General features: G+C 38.8%; 2 protein-coding genes across 9 annotated transcripts in view; one reads left to right on the forward strand and one right to left on the reverse strand.

The window, feature by feature from the left end:
* The window catches only part of LOC146517965 (solute carrier family 12 member 5-like), a 183,809-nt gene extending 173,374 nt beyond the window's left edge, over window positions 1-10,435 (forward strand). For all 5 annotated transcript variants that reach the window (XM_085158872.1, XM_085158873.1, XM_085158875.1 and 2 more), the window contains one exon: window positions 340-10,435. In XM_085158872.1, coding sequence (XP_085014998.1) covers window positions 340-431 — 92 coding nt within the window. In that variant the 3' untranslated portion in view covers window positions 432-10,435. The remainder of the gene's footprint in view (window positions 1-339) is intronic.
* Window positions 6,050-16,714, reverse strand: ncoa5 (nuclear receptor coactivator 5). 4 transcript variants are annotated; one of them, XM_085158880.1, is made up of 12 exons: window positions 16,579-16,714; window positions 14,098-14,156; window positions 12,542-12,797; window positions 12,206-12,313; window positions 11,449-11,512; window positions 9,285-9,503; window positions 9,087-9,208; window positions 8,672-8,801; window positions 8,321-8,523; window positions 8,012-8,216; window positions 7,742-7,833; window positions 6,050-7,596 (listed from the first exon to the last, which is right to left on the reverse strand). In XM_085158880.1, the coding sequence occupies exons 3-12, from the start codon at window positions 12,708-12,710 to the stop codon at window positions 7,028-7,030; spliced, it is 1,881 nt and encodes a 626-aa protein (XP_085015006.1). In that variant the 5' UTR covers window positions 12,711-12,797; window positions 14,098-14,156; window positions 16,579-16,714; the 3' UTR covers window positions 6,050-7,027. The 4 variants fall into 4 exon arrangements, with proteins under 4 accessions (XP_085015006.1, XP_085015008.1, XP_085015007.1 ...); XM_085158882.1 differs by having other exon boundaries at window positions 9,087-9,205; window positions 12,542-14,156; XM_085158881.1 differs by having other exon boundaries at window positions 8,321-8,520; window positions 12,542-14,156.
* Between the last annotated feature and the right edge of the window lie 521 nt (window positions 16,715-17,235).

Below are 17,235 nucleotides of genomic sequence, written 5' to 3' on the forward strand. Positions count from 1 at the left end.
TGAATATATGGAGCAAACTATGATACAACACGAGTACAGTGCTTTAGTGGCTGCAGAACAAATCTGTGACTTCTCTTCACAAAACAGACAGACAGCTGCTTACAGATGCTTTCCATCCAGTCCGTCAGAACCTAAAAAAATGCCAGGAAGAAAGTGATAAACGTTCCAAGTGTAGATGCCCGAGGCCTGTAAAACTGTACCTCCGAAAAACCTGGTTTCGGGTTTTCGAGGTTTCATTTTCTCATTATAGGTCATTGAGTGTAAAGTGAGCATCGCAGAGCAAAAGGGGAACATTGTGAAGTGAGTGTATGAGCTGTTTCCTTAATCATTCTCTCCCAGATATGGAGTTTCTTGAGGTCCTCACTGAGGGCCTGAACCGAGTCCTCCTAGTCCGTGGAGGTGGTCGCGAGGTCATCACTATCTACTCCTGAAAGAGCAAACCCCCTCCCCTCATTATCACCCCTCTCTCAGCCCTGCTCCTGTGTCACCCGTACCCAAACCCTCTCATCAATGCTGCACCATTATTATATCATTCTTACAGTTTATTTCTATAACATAGTCCTCTCACACTCAACCAAATAACCCAGCTCAGCTTCAGCACCTCTCCGCCAGCTCAAACCCCAGCAAACCAACAAGCAGTATTAAACACTAAGCTACTCTCACTCCAGGCAAAAAAAACCTGCTATAAATAGTATAGGCTCTAGACTGAATTAGATGCTATCAACATTTGTTCTTGGAGACGTTTTTTGCTTTGCAAGATTGAAGTCTGCTACAGAAACTCGCACTGAGTCGCAGTGACTCGGTCAGGAGGAGGTGGTGATGGGGTCTGCATGGGTTGTTAGCTGAGGTGTGAGCACACATGCATGTATGTGTCTCTTTGTTTTAATCTAGGTAGATTTTATTTTATTTTTTCCCCCTGTTCGAACACAAATGTGGCATAGACACGGCTTCTCCACGGAGAGATCGAGAGCCAGCTGAAATGAGATCAATGTAGGATTGTCTATTCAGTTCCCACGTGGTGATCGGACACTTCCCACAGCGTTCCAGCCTGCTGTCTACGATGTGAATAACCGTTCAAGGCAAAAGACACTTCTACCCACAGTCAGTGTCACCTGCTGTATCTATGAGTAATTCACAATGGCATTTGAAAAAAGTGAAATGGCATGTGGATCAGACTTGCAGTATTATCTTTAAATTGATGCTCCACTCGTTCTGTTGATTCCATCACCCACACTCCTTTCAGCTCATTTCTTAGTGGCTGTTCATCCCCGTGGCCACTGTTAGTGCCAAAAAATACAAGGCTAGCTTAGTTTGTCGAGATTGACCCACAATTAAACTGTGAATAGCAGAAGCCTGGTGTGACAGCGGAGTGGGGAGACATGACAAAGCCCCTCTGAGGAGATTATCAGCGCCAGCACCCCTCAACCTCTCGTGTGGATCACTGTAAATAATGTACAAGCTCTGACGCGTTGTTCAGTATGAGTGTAGTATTTTTGTGACATACTAAAAAGATTCTAATGGAAAGGAAAAACAGAGACAGCTTAAAACAGCTGCTTTAAAAAAGGTTATTTATTTATTTATTTATTGGATTTATTTATTGGACGGCATAGGCTCCTTTCACTATGATAAGCGTCATTGTAACCTCGACAAAGCACTGCACCTGCACTGTCCACCACTGTGCGACGAGTGAAATTTTGATGATTTCATCAAGTTCATTAAGAAAAAAAAATACTAAATGTTATTTTTTCATGTAGAGAACAAATATGTATTTACGTTTATAGACTGAATTTACACATATTGATGAAATAGCTGTATATCATCTTGGCATTCATAGCTCTGCCACTGTTTTGCCAAACTTCAATACATTAAATGTGCCATATCGAAGTTTTTTCAGAGAAGTGGTAAACAAAATTCTGACAATTCAAGTTAGAGAGAACAAAGTGTCATTAAAAAAAAAAAGGTAAAGGGAAGCGCCTACGGGAAACTAGCAGGGTGATGACACTGTAGTTGGAATGTCACCCTATAGATAATTAAAGAATACATGTTCAGCCCTCCATAAAACGTCCAGCTGTTGTCGATATCTGCTCTTGCCGAGTTGAGTTTTTGAACATCTATTGGTTATTTGTTTATAGGGTCTAGCCGAAATAAATAGAGAGGACAATGGCTTCTGTAGCTACTCACTTTGTCCACAAGAATGAACTCTATGCAGTAGACTACTCTCCAGTGAGATTTTCTATCCTATTTGATTGGTTGTGAACAAATCATATTTACGTTTGAAGAAGAAGAGTGCATTTTTGAAGGAATGTGCAATGGTCGAAATCTGGACTCACGTGATCACGTTATTTATTTTTTTACACATATATTTTGTATATGTAGATTTCGTAAGTCTTATAAAATCCAAAATCATCTCACTCTGACCAAGGACAGCTGTCACTTTACTTTGATTGCTCCTGTTTCTTTTCTTAAAGAAACTGTTTTTGGTCATTTGCACTTCTAGTAGAAATATACAGTAAATATAAATAAACATATATATATATATAAAAATATATATATACAGTATATACGATATAGGGAAGCAAAACAAATTAGTTTCTAGAACTATTTACAAACAGTATTAAATGTTTTTAGTGTTGCTTGAATGTCGGACCATATGTTGTGAATGCTGCTAGTATCTATAGATTTATTTGTACTGTAAATAGAGATGAGATAAATCAACATTAAAGATATAGTAAAAAGGGTATAGACATACATATCAGCGGTGGTAGCAGTGGTTATCTAACAAGACACGGCTGTACCTGTACACATTTGGCCCGTGATCTCTCGACAGGGTTAGCTTTCTGTTTTATTAGAAAACTATACTGAATATCTTGATGCAATATTATAACTGAGGGCAAAACCGTCACCCTTTATTGTCTTTTCTAAAACGTGCTCTCGAAATTACTATTTTTAATCCCCTGAGTAAAGCGAACGAGTTTTCGGGGAACACGTTTTCTGTTTAGCGCTTTTAAAGAAACCGAGTGGAATTGCCAAAACATTAAAACATGAATATTTGTTTTGAGACTTTTAAACACACCTACCTGTGACACCTGAAGACAAGCAGCCCACTCCTAGTTTCAAAGATTTCTCTGTGCCAAGTGATGAAGAATTTATTTATTATGCTTGTCACAAAAAAGGGGGGAGGGGGTTGTTTGACACTCCTGTTTTTGAAGAACATGGTTATTTTTGGGATTGTCTCTATAACATTGCCTGCATCAACTGAGCCTTTTAAATTTATTCAAAAGAAAAGATATCTGATGTTTATTGGAGACGTTTATTGGAAATAAATTTAGTTATGGAATTATAAATGTTTTATAATTGCTGTTTGCATGGTACCATGTGGCAATATTTGTTTTAGTGATTTTATATCGTGATGACTTACATGTTTTAAGGTGCAGAGTCAGAGTGGTGGAGAAAGGTGTCAAACATTCTCAATGAGTTTCCGATTTTGAGAACTCAGGAGTGTTGCCGCGCAGTCGGCAGCATGGTTTAACATTGAAAATAAGTTTTTTTTGCAAAAAACTCAAACAAAAAACAAAAACAAAATAGGAAAAAGTATGAGTTCACTATATTGTTAATCGTTATATTTCAATCTCGCTCAAGTAGTCTTATGTAATGTGATAGAAGATTTTGAGTTTGCAAATAGACGAGCCTTGGGAATAGTCATTTCACATTTTTGTAAATATGAATATCACAAATCAAGGACACTGTAATCTGCTAGTGTTGTCTTTTGTTGTACACTGTTCTATCACTGTGGGCAAAGTCTTAGAGTTTTGTAAGATTATGTGCAATATTGTTCTCATATTGGTATTTTTTTTCCCATTTTTGTCACAATTTCAGTTTATATAAATAACTGGAGATGTCAGCAGTCTCTTCAATTTTTAGAGTGTTTGTCACCAGGTCTTTTGGACCAGAAAAACCTAAAGTGTTCAACCAAAATGTGGCAGAGGCAGCACAGCACTTTACACTGAGGGGCACACTGTGATAGAGGGGTCGGATGGCAAAAGAGCCAGCCCGCTCTGCACGGACTCTGTCCCACAGTGATCCCTGGTGGCACAAGAGTGTATTTACAGCCAGCTCTGGCGGTCTGACAGCTCAGACTAAAAAGAATAAATAAATATCATGAAATCCCACAATCTTGCTGCGGTTCCCAGCTGCAACCGTTCAGATTATTAATTTTGTTACATCTTATCATTTGAGCGTTTTCTTGGACATTTTTAGCATGCATCACTTTTTTCTTTCCTTTTTTTTTCCTTGCCAAACTTCTTTAAAAGAATAATAGTAACTGTTAAATTTCTAGTGCTTGTCACTCAATCTGTGAGGTGAGCCTTCCCAGAATTCCCCCTCAACCCCACTGCTCAGCCCTTCTGCCCCAGCTCCCTGGTCTCCCCCATCCCAACCACGAAAATCCACCCCAGCTCTGTATTTTAAATGTGACTGCAGTATAATTCTGAGAAATGATCAAAGAATATAAAACTCGCGCTTCCAAACCTGGTACAGGCTCTGCTTGGACAAGGTGCGATAGTCGATTTAAAAACCAGCACGTCCCTCTCCCCCCTGAACTGATCCGTGATTTCGATCAGATCTTTCACCTGCACAACTGTAGCATGAGGCAAACTTGCCAGTGATCATTACCCAGTCTCCATCCTAAAATGGATATTAAGGGCTCTGAAACACATCTGTTACCGGGTTGAGGAGGCTGTCGTGTTAAGACACCAACAGAGAAGTACAAAACTAATCCCAGATTATTGCAGATGGGGGCACGCAGTCTGTAGCTGAAATAAGATCCTACCCCCTCAATATTATCTTCACAGAAGCATCAGATGTGCCTGATATGGAAGGTAATGCAACAGCTGCACTTACATTTCACACAGTCGATCTCTCTGGGAGTCAGATGAGAAAAACTCAAGCGGCTATTCATGCAGTGCAAGCAGAGCCCCACTCCGGTTATGTTGTGTAACTCAGTGCATGCATGCAACTACCCTGAACAAGGTGTTTTGAAAATATATTGGGTGTTTGTGGTATAAAAGTATTTTGTTTATATCAGACACTTTTCTTTGTAGTAGTAAAATATTTTTCCTTAGCACTGGCCCATTGTATCCCAGGATGAATATTATTCTAGTATGAGATTCTATTTTTTATGGTAGAGCTGTTGACATGGTCCTCATTGTGTCTAATAGCTGGAGATGAAGTGATTACCAAAGTATATTTCAGTTAACTACATAAATGAGTGTGAAAATGTGTGCTCCAGTGAATTAGATGAAGACACGTGCAAATTGTTTACCTTCTTATCAAAATTTGTAGCAAATGTCACTCCCCTGAGAATACTGTTTCAACAAAGTAAAACAAAGAACACTGGACGTGCCAAGGTATTATAAGAGACGCCTGCTAATTTTTATTTTTAAATGTTTGAAAAAGCAGTAAGTCTGCTGCCTGTCCAAAACTGGCGATGTACCTCTTTTCAGTCACCAGTTTTGGTTTTATTCAGTGTATTGTTAGAAGGATTTCCAACTACCAAAACGGATTTGCTATTTAGGCTTTCAAATGACCTTAAGAGGACAAGTTGTGCATTTTGGGAAGGGCACAGGTATTGGTTTATTGCATTTTGTGCAATAAACCAATTACGGCTTTATCAAAAGGTATATCCATCTACCAGCATCTCTGAAGCTCAAAACTAACACGCATCTAGTTTCCGTGATTGCTACTTAAAACAAGGCTTAAAAACACATCATTTGTGAAAGGACTGTGTCTGGGCGTTAGTAAGTTGCTGGTCTTGACTAAGAAAGAGCAGAGTATGTAATCGGTCATTACAAACTTTGTTTTTTGTACAGTTTAAATAAGGGGTACACACAAGTACTGAGCTTTAACAAATGCCCAGTTTCATTTGAACGATTCAGTTATTGGAGATTTGAGTTTTTCCTGCTGCGGACTCCCTTATCATTCAACTTTTATTTAATGGATATTTCCCAAAATGAATTATTCCTTAATACTTGATGGCTTTAACAACAACAACAACAACAACAAAAAAAGTAACCAGTACCATAACCCTGTCACTGTCCAGACTTGTTTTGAAATTCACTGGACTTGTGGGAAACACTTTGTATGGATGCTTGGAGAGAAAAAAAAAAAATGCACTGGATGTAGAGGATGCATACAGCATACACACAAAGACACAGCTGTATCAAATTCAACAATATTGAAACATTGTTTCATTCTGAACCGTTCACTACTTCCTTGATACCGTACCTAGTCTTATGGTAAAGCCGTAGTGTGTTCCTTTCAGTTCTGTGGGAGTGTGTTTGTGTGTACATGTGCACTTGTACCTGCTGGGGGCGGGGGTGGTCATGGGCGAGGGTGGGAGGGGGCTACGTGTAAATAAAATACAGTTAGTGTGGAGGTGTTTATTTTTTTGTGTCAGTGCAAGTTAAATATTCTAAAACAAAAAAAAGACCTGTATTATTCTCTATTGTGGTTCATGGTACATTTAAAAGAAAAAATAAAGAGGAAAAAGTAGTTTTATCTTACATTTCAAATGCTTATCTCTATGGCTTCTGGCGATACCCGTTCCATTTTATAGATTTGTCAGCACAAAATGCAATAAACCAATACCATTTTATTACAGGAATTGTGTCCGAGTTTTTAATTATGTCTTGTTTTGTTCATGAAAAAACAAAAAACAAAACAATGTTACAAATTAAAAGACCGTAAAACTATAAGACAATAGTTGGAAAGGAACTGAGAATTCCATCTGTAAGCAAAATGTACTTCATAACATTAACTCATAACGAGACTGAATAATTATTTTCTGGCAAACAGCTGCAAAAAAGTCTTCACATTTTATGAACAATGGAGGAAAAGAGATTAAAAGGTTTTACAAAAACATCCCTACAGTCTACTGATACTAAGCAAGAAAACTCACTGCACAGGAAAGTTTATGGCATCGGAGGGAAAAAAAATAAAAAAAAATAAAAATTCAGCGTTCTACAGCTTTTCAGTAGTGTCGGGGGTACATAGACACAGGTGGGGCCTGACCCATGCTGGGTGCTGGTCTTGGGGCTTGCTGCTGAGAGGCCCCACTACTCACCAGATGGTTGAGAGAGGGTCCACTCTGAATGAGTGTGTCCAGAGCTTTCTGGACACTCGGGTTGTCAAAATTGATGCCTGAAGCAGAGGTGGGGGGTCTCTGAACACTGGTGGTAACTGGCATTCGGCCTGGAGGGTTTGCGTACCCCTGAGATGCAGGTGCAGGAGGACCTGGCATTGGTGGGCGGGATGGGTTTTGGGAAGGAGACTGGCCAAGAGATCCATATGAGTGTGACTGTGAGGGTGCAGAGGGGAGGCCAGTAGTGCCTGTTAACTGCCCACTGCCACTGTTGAACAGACTGAGGATTTTAGCCTGCAGCTCCTGCTGGTGACTCGGATTAGCCGAGGTGCTTGAACCCGCTGACAGACTGAGATGACCCGACTGTGGGGGTGTGTGAGTAGATGAAGGAGGGAGTGCTGCAGCTGAAGAGGGAACTTCATGATGTACTGCTGGAGGAGGCCCAACATGGACTGGAGCTGTATGGAGACATATCAGTTATTTGCTTCTCTATAGAAATCATTGTATTCAACAGAAACGTCAATAACCATTTCCAGTCCACCAGTTCCTCTCATTTTTATGTGTATGTAAATGAAAAAAAATTAACCAAAGAGGTGGCATTACCTGCAAGGGGATCTGCTGTGCTTCGTACCAGCCGAGCTCTTTTGTCCTTCAGGTATGCAATCAGACTGTCCAACTCGTCGGGAGTCACAAATCTACCCAACAAAACAAGATTATTCTTTCAGTACAGAGAAACTAAATATCATGTAGATTACTACAACACACCATCACTAACTGATGAAATGTTGCATTCCCCAAAGCCATATTATTTCATTGTAAAGTCTCCATGTTTCAGGATACTTGTATAAAAGCATAAAGATTTAAACCAGCTACCTATTTTCAGCCAATAGTGTGATGTTAGTAAGTAAGGAGACGGGGTGGCTCTCTCGGTCAGGCTCTCTGAGTAACACATCATCTGCCATCTTCGCAGCCTTTCTGGCTATCTCCTCACGTTCTTTTTCACGGTTTTCGATTTTGTAGGTGTCATAGTTGTGGGCAACCAGCATCATGGCGTCCTGCATGGGCATGTTTCGATGCTCTGTAAGAATAAATGTAAGAAATGCAACCAAACAAAATAAGATTCTGACACTTCTGAATTACCTGAAACGTTCCAAAAAACACGTTAATATCATCTTGAATTACCTTGAGGTGTGCCAAACAGGATATTGACAGTGCAGGAGCGATGCACCTGGTGTTGTTGGGTTATGATGATGGCAAAAGGAGTACGAGCTCGGCCTACATCCTCCAGTGCTTGAGTTAGAGACACTTCTGTGTTGAGGAAGATCAAATCCACCACCATTCCCAAGTCACGGACCTTCCGCCCAACCGTCTCAGCATACTCCCTACAGTTGGTTTTAAAGCACAAGTACAGAAGCAGACACAGACACAGGAGCAGTATGAAATGAAAACATTCCATGTACTTTGAATATTTAGAGAGATGTTTCTGGTCCAGAATCAGTTTTTCTTCCTATAAACAACAGACTGTGGACATACTTTTGGGCTTTGTTGACAACAATTACAGAGCAGTCGACAGGACGGTCAGCGTCATGACGCCGCTGGAGTTCTTCATAGTACTGCCGATACAGTTCATTACGCCGGCGTTCTTCTGGTCGTAGACGCTCCTCTACAGGTAATGAGAGGTGGGAGTGATTTCAAAATCACGTTAGTTTAAATTTGTATCCATTTGAATTTAATTATGCAGAAATCCTGGTACTTTGTATTCTTAGTGCTTTCAATTGTAAACCCAATATTACAAAAAAAAAAAGTGTCAAGATATTAGAGGAAAATCCTGAGAATTAAACCCAAACATTTGGAAAAAAAATAAATAAATAAAAAATCATCAATCAAAATTCAGAGTATTCAAACCAACCATTCCTAAACTACACCCTGTACACTGAGGACAACATACCTTCTGGCTCACGACGTCCATTCCAGGGATCTCCATAAGGATCCCTGTAGGTCTCGTCCTTCCTCCTGAAATAATCTTCTGCACCACTGCCACTACGGTAGTATCTGTCATACTCGCTTCTGCTGTATGGGAAAAATTTCAGGTTCAAACAAAAGCTTAACCACTAAAGACTCAATCAGTGGATGGTTTGTCAGTCACCTGTAAGCAGAATCCCGCAGGTCACCTCTGATGTCCTTGTCTCTGCTCTCTGAGCTACGGTACCGGTAATCAGGGTCACGAGAGTGGCCACCTGGTCGAGGCTCCCGGGAGTCCCTCCCATCACGGCTGTCCCGAGGCTCACGTCCGTCACGCCCATAAACAGGTGAGCGAGACCGAGGTCGGGGCTCTTTGCTGTCCCCGAAGGTGCTGTACGGGGCCCTGAGAAAAATGTTATCCATTAGTGCAGGTTAAGAGTTGAAGCTGCCTTTGAAATATTAGAAAACAGGAATGTCTGTCCTTAGCGGATGAGGACAGGTCAATGGGCTGGTAGTGTAAAACTTGTAAAATAAATCTACTTATTCAAATGTTTAAAAAAAGAAAATATAAGAGCAAATAAACAAACAAAAAGTTTTTCCCCCTTTGTTTTCTTTCTTCTTCAGACCACTTGCACAAATTCAATCCGGTAAGTGATTCCGATAATTCTTAGCAGCAAGTTTTCAAAAATGTTCTGTGATCTACAAACACACAACTACCAACCGAACATTTAATGTTTTATTGACCACAAATCCAGCTCTGAATAAAACAAACTTTTTGAAGGTGGTTTTATTTTGCACATACAGCGCAATAGGCTCACAGGCTGTTCATTCTTCCAGAAGTTGAATTTCCATAAATAAATGAGGTTGCAAGAATGTCAGAGACCAAGTAAAGATGTTTCAAGTAAAATGATATAATATTCTGAAATAGCATGACATACCAGTTTTATTTGAGTCAGATTAAAGTATTTTCCTAACCCCTTGTGATTTGACAGTTTCTCTCGTTAAAAAATAAATAAATTTATACATAAAATAAATAGTATGGTTAACCAAACATTTGCTTATTACCATGTAAAACGTAACTTTCATTAAGGCTCAACTCCGAAACGGTTCACAAACAAAAGACAAAACTACCAAAACACGAAGCGCATTTAGAGATTCTTTGTATCGCCACACAATGATACCCTGCCTACTTTTCTATTCCCTAACATTTAAATTTTCCCTGGTCCACAAAAATTAAAATAAAAAAAATAAATAACGCAGTGTTACACTTACTCTATTTACACTGAATATAAAATTCCAGCAGCTAAGTGTTGTACAGAATTTAAAAAAACAAAACACTACTGCATATTCTGTCCAAGGTACAGTGAAAGACTTTACTTACAATATGACGAGATAGAAAGATGAGAAGAGTTTCCCTTAAGTGGATCAGATGAAATGCAAGACTTGCAGCAAGTCAACATGGAGGAAGTCTAAAAGATAAACTTTCACTGACCTTTAGTGGGCTCAGTAGTTACTTAACAATTCACAATAGGCAACTAAATCTAAATACGCAGAAACCCAGTGCCCAGTGGAGATGGACCATAACCTGCTGCCTCTGAAATAAGTTTCTCTAATGTGTAGGATGCTCTGTAGCATGTACTGAGTCATAATCTGTATGGGGATCACTGAGCTGAGCTGGTTAAAGGAATACATAACAAAGCTTAAACTAAAAATACAAGACCATACCGGCAATTATGGGGTTTTTTTTGTATTATTATTATTATTATTAGTTTGTTTTTTGTTTTTAAATACAAAGGTACTCTATGGAGTTTTGACCACTAACAACCTGCAGCTGTGGTTTTGAGGATAGGTCAACATGGTTTGTATTTTGTGCAGACATCAGCTGATGCAACGGGTTTATGTTATACACTGCTACTATTCAGCTTTAGATCATCAGATGCATACGCCTAATTAAAAATGTTGTAAAATATTAATGATAAAAATATTGTGAGGCACAGACCTTCCTACTGGATATGAAACATGAGAAAGTGACACGCGATAGTCCTATCGTCACGCAAAGAACACCAGTGCTGAAAAAGAGCCACGACGTGAAGAATGTTTGAGACAAAGACACTTAAATTACATCCATATGTCTCTATTCTTTATTTCAACACATCAGTAAACTTTTAACTTTGGTTGAAATACTGAATCCGCCATAAACAAATCCGTCTAATGGTGCAGTAGCATCCATAAAGCGAACTTCTTCACTGGTGGAAATTACAGGTGAGGATATAGTTAAATACTTTATTTTTTTTAAACCAACAACTGTGGCGATGGTAGTTCTTCACACTCATTTCGCGTTACTTTACCTTCGTGGAGGGCTCTGCTGGGATTGAGGTTTAGCTTGCCGTCGCTCCACTGCCATATTTACATCTGAAAATAAATCAATCCAAACGTTGAACACAACAGTGACATGGAGATCTGCTAATGATGTTCACGCAAAAAATGGAAGTGGCTGCGTCACCGTCCAAATGAAACAGAGTGCCAGGATCCAAATTTTAAAATCCAAAAGGGACGGAAGTTCAAAATGTAGAAGATTCTGTCGCCCAATCTGTCAAATTGAGTTTGAGATGAACCCAAAATGATGGACGTCTTTTCTCCGGGTCAAAATTTGCAAGAAACTAGCAGAGCTTGAATGTATTAGATTTTCAAGTTCAAATTTGGGCTTCAGAAACTCCCCAAACCAAAAGTGACACATCTGAATCCGCGTTGAAATATCGTACACAACAGCATTGCCAGAATTTAAAAATGCATGTTTGCCTTTATTGTTGATTTGCTAGTACAAAAAGGAAAAGAAGAGGAGAAAAAAAAAGAAAAGGAAAAAAAAAGCAAAGCACCGTGCGTTCGTGGTTGATCAGACTCTAAATGTAGGGGTAATTTAAAAAAAATTAAAAAATAAATAAAATATTTTATTCCTAAATTCAGACAATTATGCCATTCAAGTTTTTTGTTTTTTTTTTAAATTAGCACATAACCTGACCTTATTCTTTCATTAGCTTGTTTTTTTGGAACACAAATAATAACTCCTTCAGCCATACAATCACATCACTTGCAGTTAAGGCTTACCTATTTTATAACCTTTATATATTCGACCTTTTTGGGCCGCCTTTGCAGCTTCGGCTTCCTCAATGCGTTCAAATTGTACAAATCCGAACCCACGAAACATGGATACGCCTGGAAGAGGAATATTTTAAGTGCACAACCTTAGGACAATTCTGAAGAGCCATTTTTGATCAAAATACCCATTTAATCCCTTTTAAATATATAAATTAGAACATTCTTGTATTTCATGCGAACTTGTCTGTAATTTTAACTAGTCAAAAATATTTCACGACTTTTAGGGACAACCTCCCTAATGCATACTGTCGTCATGTCATTAAAACTTGTATTGTGTTTACTGACCGACTACCTTCCCGTATGGGCTGAACAGGTCTTCCAAATCCTTCTTTTCCATGTCGGAGGTCGGCAAATTCCCAACAAAAATCCTCCTCTCCAAATCTCTAGGATCATTACTGCTGCAGGAGCGTGAATAGCGCCCTGGTGATAGGCTGCGACTCCTTCGGCGAGACATGATTAGATCCCAAGTTCACCGGTTTGTATCTTCGTGCGTCTCAAATGCTTGAACAGGTTTGGTTTGTTCACTTAAGAGATCAAATTCCTTGGAAGGATAAAAGGTCAGACAGAGCATCAAAAGAGTTCAATCTTCAAATCCAAATTAACCTGGAAATGTAGCGATAAATCATAAACCACTCCAAAATATTTACATATATTTATAATTTTCTAATTTAATTAACCTGTTGTGCAACAGGTTAATACACAAAAGGAAAAAAGTTGCACTGCAAGTGATATTTTTTTCCTTTTTAATAACTGTTGATTTTTTTCCCCCGCACCATGGTCGCTTGTGCTGAAATGAAAATGTTCTCATCTCCCCATAAAATGGATTTTGGATAAAATTTTGTTTGAAATAACCGTTTGTTGGAAAGATGCGCTTAATGAAGAAGAAAACTAGAACGTGTAAAAACAAATACATTAAATCCGTTTAAATGGCACATGTTATGCCAGAATTTGACTGAGACGTGCAGAATGAATTAAGGTTTCTTCCTGTAAAATGTGCAATGACCCTTTTCATCTTCACTGCGTGCAGACTTTATTATTAGTGCAAAATAAATGAGTTTTCCACAAAGAAATGGCAGCAGAAGAAAATGAGACCACACTAGAAAAGCAGGACTAATCCGTGAGGAAAATTCCACAAATAATGTAGGAGAAAATAAGCCGCAATTCCCACGGTGGTGTAAAGAGAAAAACTTAAAATCGCTGACTATACCACTGATTGTTTCCCCTCTTTAAATTTATTTTATTATTTTTTTGATTTAATAAGTAATGTTCAATAACACACTTCGCTTGATCCAAAACACAAAGTTCTCGACATCGTACCCCAGCGAAATCCGAAACTGTCCTTGGTGGTTGTATAGCGAGAGAGAGAGAGAGAAATGACAGACACCGGTGTCTGATGTTCAGGATTCAGAGTGAGATATACTCTAGTTATAGTTGACGAGTGAAATATTTTAGAAGGTTCATGGTGCAAATTTAAAGTCACACCATCCGAGAAAAATAAGCCCCATTGGGTCTCACAACAGTCCTTTGTGAAATAAATGCAGTCCTCTTCTCTTGAAATAACGCCGTCTTGAAGAAAATCAGATTAGCTGAAATGAAATCACGTTCCTGTGGTCACTCTGAAAATGCCAAAACCTAAAACGGCGCAATTTTCTTAAAAGTCCTTAGGAGAAATGTGCGTTTTATGTGCCTTAGATAACGCAATATAAAATTATTTAAGGACAATAGAACCGCAAGAGGTTTTTTGGTCTCAAGATACATACAGCAGAAAGACCAGAGAGTTTCATAGCATTTATGCTTGAAGGAATTTACATAAACCTTTCAGGAAGCAGCTCCTTACATACCTTAACTTGAACCTGGATGGCCTGGATTCAGCATCCACTGAATTTAGGAACTAGTGTGTCTGGAAAAAAAAAAAAAAAAAAAGATACAAACACCACAATAAGCTTATGAAAGTAATCAATTGAAATGCTCTAAAATATAGTCTCGAACTGCCTTTCAGAAAATTATTGAATAAATTGATTCACAATAACAACTCTCCACACCAGCCTCAATTTCCCATGGCAGAAATTCAAATTGCTGGAAACATTCCTCCTAGATTTTGGTTCACATTGACATGATAACATCACTGCGTTGCTGTAGATTTGTCAGCTGCAGATCCTCAATGCAAACCTCATCATTCACCACATTCCAAAGGTGCCCTATTGGACTGAGATCTGGTAATTGTGGAGGCCGAGAGCACAGTGTCAACAACAACATTGTCATGTTCAAGAAACTAGTTTGAGATGTTCTCAGGTAGGTCCGGGTGGCTAAATAATGTTCAGACGATATCAAAGAACATGTGCCAAGAAAATATCCTGCCAAAAATATCACACCAGCCTGAACCACTGATACATGTCAGGCCATTTTCATACTTTTATATGTTAGTTACAGCAAATTCAGAACACCAGACTAATCAAACCGGGCAATGTTTTACTAATCTATTTCCTGACCAATATTAGTGACCTTGTGTAAACTGTATTCTCAGTTTCCCGTTCTTAGCTTGGCATTTCCCGGGCATGGCACTTGGTGTGGTCTTCTGTTGCTGTAGCCCATCTGCACCAAGGTTTGAGATTTTGTGTAGAGCAGGGCGATATGACCAAAACTATTTATCATGATATACATTTGAAAATTTGCGATAATGATATAACTGACGATATAATTGACACTAGACAAAATACTTTACAACTCCACAACTTTATTAGTGCAAAAAACCCATCAATGTATTTTCACTTAAACAAGCAGCTGTTTTTTATGTGCATTAAAGTTATATAAAAATTTTACAGTGCAAATTCCTTGCTGACAGTTTAACCAAAAGGCATTTCCAGTGGAAATTGGCCGACATATCCTCAGCATAACCATGTATAATATCCACAAAACTTAAAAAGAGGTAATACACACACACAATACGGTAATATTATGTTGAAGCACAGTACGTATCACTCCGCGAGGCTCCTGCCTAATATAGCCGTAATGCTCCGACAATCCATCAAACAGTGCGGGTTCGTAGCTTAGCAAAGTCGTACTAAAACATTTGACAGATTTTCGAGCGCCGTGTACGACATAAAATCGTTTCGAGGTCAGTAAACAACCAGAATTTATACATAAGGCACACGGGATTATAACTGTCGATTTTCAGAAAAATCAAAGGATTGATTTTAAGTGTGCTGTATTTTCCAAACAACACGGTAATAACGACGGCCCGCTAGCATGCTCTACCAAAAATAGTGCTTTGTTGTGTATCTGACGGACGAAAGCTAAACCAGTTCCACACCACTGAAGTTGCAGCATTTTTACAAACCAATTCTGGTTCATCCGTTTCATTTAACGATCCGCGTTCGCTCTTCTCATTCTGCGTCGCCGCCATGTGCGTATTTGAACCTAGGCACTGCGTATGCGCGTTTTACCCACATTCTATCGCGATATTTCATTTTCCTATCGTTGCCCAAAATTACACCGGTATTACCGTGAACGGTATGATATAGCCCAGCCCCAATTTTGTGCGATCAAAGATGCGCTTTTGCTTACGTTGGTTGTAAAAAATAGTTACTTCACTTAATATTGCCTTCAGTTCAAACCGGTTTGGCCACTGTCCTATGATTACCAACAAGTCATTATAAGTATTAAAAATAAGCTGCTTCTAGGAACAAACACATAATTTTTAAGAAACCTCAAAAAAGTCAATTAACTGTATGTACTTCACGTGCCTTGATTTAACGGAAAAAAAAATAAACGAACAAAATTTGAAGCATGTTTGTAAATGAGACATCATAATCTCAATTGGATCATCTGTATGAATGAAGGTTAAACAAAATAACTGAATGACCAGCAAAGCAAAGTAGCACATTCAAATGCCAGTCAAGTGTATCACCTCTCACCAAACGCCTTTTTAGCAACACAAATTCGACCGCGGCTCGTAATGTTACTTTCGATTCGGACTCTTCGCCAAAGCTTTCCGGCCAGCTCATAAATAACGATTTACACGATACAACACTAGCTATGTAATCCAAAAATAGACTCGTTACACTGCTCATAAAACTAAGTCGGTTAACATTAAAAGCAATGCTCTCATACACCGCCATTCCGAGAGACGTTATTGGTTACGTGGTTACGGAGTAGCTACATGGAGCTAGGTTAATGTCGGCGGTTAGCTTCTTAACGCTGCCTTAACCAGGGACGTTAAAACCAAACAGATAGGTTCACAGTTACACCTGCAAATGCTTTACGGTCCACGGTTCGCTGCAAGCAATGCTATAGCAAGAACGACAGGGCGACAATGTACTTACCTTCAAAGTCTATTTCGTGTCAATTTTCAGCCACCCAGCGTCACGGTCAACCACTATCCGCTCGCAATGCTGCGCTTCTTCTTCACTTTATTTACGGCAACTGGCCCTGATATCTTCTTCTACCCCTTGTGTGGATGTAACTACCATTTGATTTAGCCTATATATCGCCACCTATTGGCTAAAAATAAAATACGTGCAGTATGCCCTACGAATCAATAAAACGAATTAGACCTTTAGAGCCTGAACCATTAAAAATAATTACCAGAAAAATATACTTTTTTTTTTAAACGGAGTATTTTTTTAACCCTCTAACAAATTATATAAAGGGAATTAAATAATAATTTGAATATATGCGTTGTAATTTGTATTGTATTTTCTAAACCAGTCTCTCTCTTTTTGCAATGTTTTGCTTAATTAATAAAAATAATTAGTTCACGCTATTTTGACTCAGTATAGTTTAGCGGCTTCTGATGACTGGAAGGTAGCAAGGTTGCCAGGTTGAGATGTTGTCCCCTCGGTTTGTACGTAAAAATAAACAAAGCATTATAATCCCTGAATTTCGGCATTTTATAATATGTGATGTACTTCATGTTAATTTCCAAAATGTATGAGGATATGCTAAGATTATAATTATCGTCTAAATCTACACATTCGTGC

Source organism: Neolamprologus multifasciatus, chromosome 5, assembly GCF_963576455.1.
Source record: "Neolamprologus multifasciatus chromosome 5, fNeoMul1.2, whole genome shotgun sequence".
Taxonomy (NCBI): domain Eukaryota; kingdom Metazoa; phylum Chordata; class Actinopteri; order Cichliformes; family Cichlidae; genus Neolamprologus; species Neolamprologus multifasciatus.